Source organism: Sphaerodactylus townsendi, linkage group LG03 (genome assembly GCF_021028975.2).
Source record: "Sphaerodactylus townsendi isolate TG3544 linkage group LG03, MPM_Stown_v2.3, whole genome shotgun sequence".
NCBI lineage: Eukaryota > Metazoa > Chordata > Lepidosauria > Squamata > Sphaerodactylidae > Sphaerodactylus > Sphaerodactylus townsendi.
Window position 1 is genome coordinate 16,616,103 of NC_059427.1, and position 6,643 is coordinate 16,622,745.

General features: G+C 44.7%; 1 protein-coding gene across 1 annotated transcript; it reads left to right on the forward strand.

The window, feature by feature from the left end:
• LOC125427710 (putative olfactory receptor 2B8) lies at nt 1–963 on the forward strand. The gene has a single exon (XM_048487261.1). The coding sequence runs from the start codon at nt 1–3 to the stop codon at nt 961–963; it is 963 nt and encodes a 320-aa protein (XP_048343218.1).
• Nucleotides 964–6,643: the final 5,680 nt, after the last annotated feature.

Consider the following 6,643-nt stretch of genomic DNA (forward strand, 5'->3'; position numbering starts at 1 on the left):
ATGATCAATGATGTATCATGGAAACACCGTAACGAAAGCTACCCAGCAGAATTCATCTTACTGGGAATGGCTAATCACCCTCACTTGGAGCTGTTGCTCTCTGCAGTAGTCTTGATTGGTTATGTAATGACCTTGCTTGGAAACACAACCATCGTTGTTGTGTCATGCCTAGATCCCCATCTCCAAACCCCCATGTATTTCTTCCTCAGTAACCTTTCCTTTCTTGACCTCTGTTACACAACCAGTCTTGGTCCCCAAATGCTGGTGAATTTCTGGACAAAAAGAAAGACCATCAGCTATGTCGCCTGTGCAGTCCAGTTGTACGTCTCTCTTGGTCTGGGCTCAACAGAGTGTGTTCTTTTGGCAGCCATGGCTTATGACCGCTATGCAGCATATCCTGGGCCAGCCCCTAAGCTACACCACACCATCATGAGCCATTCCGTGATGTTCCAAAATGGCTGGTTTCTCCTGGGTGGTTGGCTTCCAGCCAACTCACTAGTGCAGTCCGCAATGACTCTGAGTCTCCCATTGTGTGGACACAACAAAATTGATCATTTTTTCTGTGAAGTACCGACACTGCTCAGACTGTCCTGTGTGGACACATCTGTCAATGAGGCTGAGCTCTTGGGTGCTAGTGTGGTCATCCTCCTTATCCCTCTGAGCCTCATCATAATATCGTATTTCTACATCACAAGAAATATACTGAGGATCCGCTCAGTTGAAGGCAGGCGTAAGGCTTTCAACACCTGTGCTTCCCATGTCACTGTGGTGTCTCTCTTCTATGGCTCAGCCATTTTTAGTTATGTCCAGCCCCCTTCTAACTACTCCCGTGACCAAGGCAAGATGATGTCTCTGTTCTATACCATGGTGGCTCCAATGCTTAATCCTTTAATCTACACACTGAGGAACAAGGAATTCCACAGAGCTGTGAAAAGAGTAATGGGTAGGGAACCAAGATCTTAGTCAAGTGATTTCAAAATTCATTTCTAGATGGTCAGTAGTATCTCTTAACAAATAATGAATAATGAATAAATGAATAAATAAATTACAACAATGATTTCTAACTCGCCTTTTCAAATTACTTTCTCAAAGCAACTTTCATCAAAGTAAATAACCTATGTGATCTCTCAAATGATATCAGTAACCTGCAAAATAAATCAAAATATTATTATGTAAATCAGATAACCCCACACTAATAAAGGCATGGGTAAATTATAAACATGGTAAGGAACCAGAACTAAAGGAATTTACTAAGAGCAGCTTGACTAGAAGAAGAATTATATATACTAACACTGATGGGGCCAGGTAAATCTCTCAGGGAAAGGGTGGTTTAGTCACATAATACTACCAAAGGAAATAGCACCAGACTATAATAGGAGCTCAGATGAATTATTGCCATAGTAAGGAACCCAAGTAAGCAGACCTTGCTGGGACAAACTCAATCAGATGAAGGTATCTGAGATACTATCACTCCAGACACCTGGTCTAGCTCTACCTTGCTCTAGACACCTTGCTTACCATGCAGGGGCAGGGCGGGCAGAACCAGAGAAGAGTATCCTATTCTTACTTGTGACATGATTATTTGACTACTAAACGCATTCCCAATGTGTTTCACGGATGAGCAAGTATTTGTACTTTGATGTGCTAATCATATATAATAAAGAGTACACATGGGCCCATGTTTTCAATAGATCCTCCCATTTGTCCTCCCATTTGAAAGCAAAGTGGAGAGGAGGCTCTGTTGTTTACAGGAAATGTGTTCCACCCATGCTCTGGCAAAACTGGCAACATACAGCTTCCATGCACAGCTCCCATTTCAGGGGTACAGGCTTTTAGTGGAAAATAATTTAAAGTAATTTATGGGTAAAGCAGTGAGAGGGAAAGGACATTTCCATCCAGAAGAAACCAGTACTCTTTAGGGCTCCCATTTATCTGCCCCTGACAGGAAATTTTCCTCTAAAGGCATGATAAGGGGAACAAATAGGGTTGCAAGTTGTCTGGCGCTAATGGAAGACTCCTAACCCCCCCACCATTGCAGGTTGCTGCTCAACTGGATTGTGGGAGGACATTCTCTACTGAAATGGGAAAGGCCGACTGGCATTCCTAGTGTGATGACATTGCTTCTGGTGCAACACAGACGAGACATCATCACATCAGGCAATCATCTGCAGGAAATGTGCCATGTTTGTTTTCCTCCCTGAAGACAAGATGGACCTTCACTCATCCCAACTGAAAATTGATTTCTTGTCTTCTGGAAGGGCATCTAAGAGCTTTGTTTTCGCCCAAAAGCAGCTGGTATTCAGTCATTATGACTTGGTAATTCAAGATTTTTAAATTGAGTGCAGCTGGTGGATATGCCTTTCTGCTCAGTCCATCAGATGTTTTTCCCTTCTTTGTTGACCGGAGCAGTATGTTAGCTTTGCCTAACCCAAGGCTGCATCTCTCCTGTCACTGGAGATGACAGTGGTAGATGGGTGCCCAAAAAGCTACAGCTGTCTTGCTTAACTTTATAAAAGTTCTTCGAATGACTACAAGTTGCAGGTACAGATGCTGGCTTACCCCAAAGGGTGTGTGTGATGACAATGAAAACTTCCTTCTCTAAGGCTCACACAGATGACATTATAAGACTATTTCAGTAAAATACAGAATAAATATTGGATCATTAATCAGAAAGGATCCAGAAAACAATCTATATCTATATCTATATCTATCTATCTATCTATCTATCTATCTATCTATCTATCTATCTATCTATCTATCTATCTATCTATCTATCTATCTATCTATCTATCTATCTATCTATCTATCTATCTATCTATCTATCTATCTATCTATCTATCTATCTATATAGATCTATATATAGATCTATATATATATATATATATGTAACAGTGTATTTGTTGATGATAGTATGCCTCAGTAACTGCTGGGCCAATTCCTCTGAAAATTCCCAGCCACTATAGTCAGCCAGGTGAGAGTGTTTTTAGATGTTCACATACCTGAAATTTCACACCTGGCCCAGGTAAAACGCCTTTTCTTGGCGCTCCATGGTGAAGGACATGTAGCTGCCTGTGTGTAACTGTCACCCTTAGAATGTTCACTCAGATGGCCAGATATGAGCATTGGAAACAGTACATAGGCAGTAACTCCAGTGGAAGTGAAACACATACACACACATACACACGAGGGAGAGGGAAGGGAGGGAGAGGGAGGGAGGGAGGGAGGGGTGGCATGCAAGGGAAGAGAGGGAGGGGGAGGAAAGGGACAGAGGGGGAGGCATGCAAGGGAAGAGAAGTGAGAAAGGGGAGACAGTGAGGGGTGGCATGTAAGGGAGGGGAGGCAGCATCTTGATATGACCCACCCTAGCGGAGGAAAAGGGAAGGGAAGGAGGGGGAGGGGTGGCATGCAAGGGAAGAGAAGTGAGGGAGGGAAGAGAGTGAGGGGCGATGTTGGGGTGAGCCAGCCTTACCCAGCGGAGCCTCAGACAGAGCATGGGAATGCCTGCGCCATCTGTTGCCCTCTGGGCAGGTGAGCTCACCTGTCACAAGACCCCCATGACTCACGGTCATGGGTTGCCCTGGACAAAGGGACAAAAGGTGCATACCCCCAGGTATGGATTAGACCCACACAGGAACGCTTCCTCCCGCACGTACGCAGCCCCTATGACTCATGTTTTGCCCAGGATTCTCCCGCTCTCCCGCCTCCGAACCCGCCTCCCGTAAACCCTAATAAAAGGTGCCAGGGACTGCTAGCTCGGCAGATTAGCCACTGGCTTCTCTCCACCGGATCCTGATATTGCTGTGTCTCGCCTATTCCTTGCGACCCACGCGGGCCGACTTCAGGGCGACATGCAAGGGACGGGAGGGAAGGGCCAGGCACCCTAGATTCCCTGAATACTGCGGTTACAGTTAAGAAAACCAGGCCGCACGCTGTTACTCAGGAGTAAGCTCAAGTACAGCAACGCAAAGTGACATGCCACTTTGAATGGCTGCATCGCACTCCCCTCAAGAGGGTTTCACTCCAGAAGCGACACCCATTGCCACCAACCAAACTTACTCCCAGGTAAAGGATCATGACCAGCCAGCCTAGATGTGTGGGAGGAGTGCCTTTCCATTCCTCCCCACCCCAAGGAATGCGGGAACACACATCAATGACATCGCACAGTATCAGGCTGCGTGTTTGCATGAGCACGTACTGCTGGCCTCTGCAATTGATTTGCTGCTACTGTTCCTTTCCCTTTTCACCACAATAAGCCATAGCAACGTGTGGCCGGGCCCTGCTAGTATTTTAAAAGGATGATAGCTTCCAAGGAAGTACTGGTGATGTTCTGAACGCCTACTTTATCATTTTCTTCTGATCTCATACTGTAATTTCTAATTTGGAGCCTGGAGGGACTCAGCAGGTATAGAACTGACAGGGATGTTTACCAATCAGCAGAGTTATGAGTCTCGACAGCCAAGATAATTGCTTTAGTGTGCTGACTTTACCAAATGTTGGTGGCTAACTCACTGCCTTGGGGTTGGGGAGGAAGACTTTTGTTACCGCTTGTGTACGTTTGTGGCCCGTGTCTGCGCATTGCACTATTTGGTTCTTTTTGCTAGAAACAGGGCAAATGTTTTCTTGGATTCTTTGGCAGGCAGTGGTGCACACTAAGAGCTCAGAATGCCTGTCTAACAGCTTTTCCTTTTTTTATAAAGAAAAACTGTGCATGTGCAAAGACTGTCGGTGCAAACAAGTTGTTGGCCAAGTAGTTAACACCAAGTTTGGGGATTTTTTTTATTCCTGCCCAACTGGTCTCTTCCAACTCTATGATTCTAACTTCTTTCCATTGAAACTTCTCTTGTCCCTGACTACTTTTACAAATAAATAAAAGACTAAATCACATCTTTTGAGCTTGGCTCGTATCCTGGCATTCTACCCAATAAAATCTGAAGCCTTCCTCCAGCTGAAGAGCTGCAGTGGAAAAGCCACTTCAGCTAGCAGAGGTTTCCCAACACTGAAGGAATGTTCTGCAAACTGAGGGCTAGCCTCCATGAAGAACTTGCTGTACTTTGCCTCTGCAAGAACACTTTACAAACAAAGAATACGCTGTGCTGAACATCTGTAAGAGGTAACAATATTTTTGGTTGCTGTTGCTTGGAAAACTGTTGCAGACCTCCTTATTTTTCCTTGAAAGGGTTAAGTCCTTTCTCACTCCTTTGATGATAATAATTCCTGCAAATCACCCTCTTCTGACATTGTAAAGAAAGGGGGGGCCTTGGGAGCTTGTTACAGGTCCCACAGTGCAGTGTGCAGTTGGCCCCTACTGACACCATCTCAGTTCCGGTTCCTTGGGGCACCATTCCATTTCCATTCCATACAACATTCAGAAGCGGCTGGACGGGAACAGCCCCCTCTTCATCCAAGACTTATTCTCATAAAAACTGCTCTTCTTTTTCCCTCTGCCCTCCACTAAGCTCTATGCAGCAAGGTTGAAATGTTCAGCAATCTGTGAAGTATCATTGCGGGAGGCAGTGTGTGATGCTGGAGATGCTGGGCTGAAGCAGACAGGACAGCAAAAGAGGAACTGATGGCAGAATTGGCTGATACCTCCTTCAGTTTCTTTATTTCTTCGATGTGATAAGCTCCGAAAGTCTGCCTCTTTCTGTCTTCTCCGTTTCCTACTGCCTATCCTGTCCCCACTCGCTATCCCTTTTGATTAGAGCTCTCTATGTATTATCCTTTCCTTGTACAATATCCTTGACTTTTGTTTTACATTGTCTTTTGAAACTGAAGCTATTTTCCTGCGCATGGTCATGCTCAGTGAGACCTATTGCTCTGCAGCAAATCAGATTCACGTCATTGTCTTCATAACTGTGTCCTTTACTCAGCCTTTTCCCCACATTCTGCTCATCCTTCTGTCTGTCTCATTCTCTCTCTTCCAGTCTATATCATTCCCCATCTCGTGACTGGAACCTTGCTTTCTGTCTTCCACCTTCTAGGGAATATCTTTGTAATATCTCTGCTTCCCTATGTTCTTCCATCTACAGTTCCATTCAAATTTTCACTCGCCAGATCTTTCCTTATCACAAGCAGCAGAATGAAAAGTGCATCCATGGACCTTCCTGTGACTCCTCCTAGAATGGATGGATCAGAGATGCCTTTTAACAGCACATAAGAGGAGATCTGAAGCACTGCCTGCTTCTATGAAAACCAGACGAAGAAAAAGAGTTGGTTTTTATACAGCTTGCAGTCACCTTTGCTTCCCCACAACAGACACCTTGTGAGGTAGGTGGGGCTGAGAGAATTCTGAGAGAACTGTGACTAGCCCAAGATCACCCGGCTGCCTTCATGTGAAGGAGCGGGGAAACAAAACCAGTTCTCAAGGTTATAGTTCCCCATTCTTAATCACTATTGCATATTTGAGTTTGGGACGTGAAGCAACCAGAGACAAGCAAGGGGCTCTAAACTCTAGAACAAGTGTGAGTGAAAGGATGAAGACAGCAGCAATCTAGAATTTGACAGGCATTTTTCAGACTGTGTGAAGTTGCATTTGCATTACTTCATAAGCATTTTTTCTTACTCTCTCAATTTTGCAGATTAAACAAAAGTCCACAATCACTTTGTAGGTGAGCAAAATTTGTTCCAGCATAAAGTTTAGTGA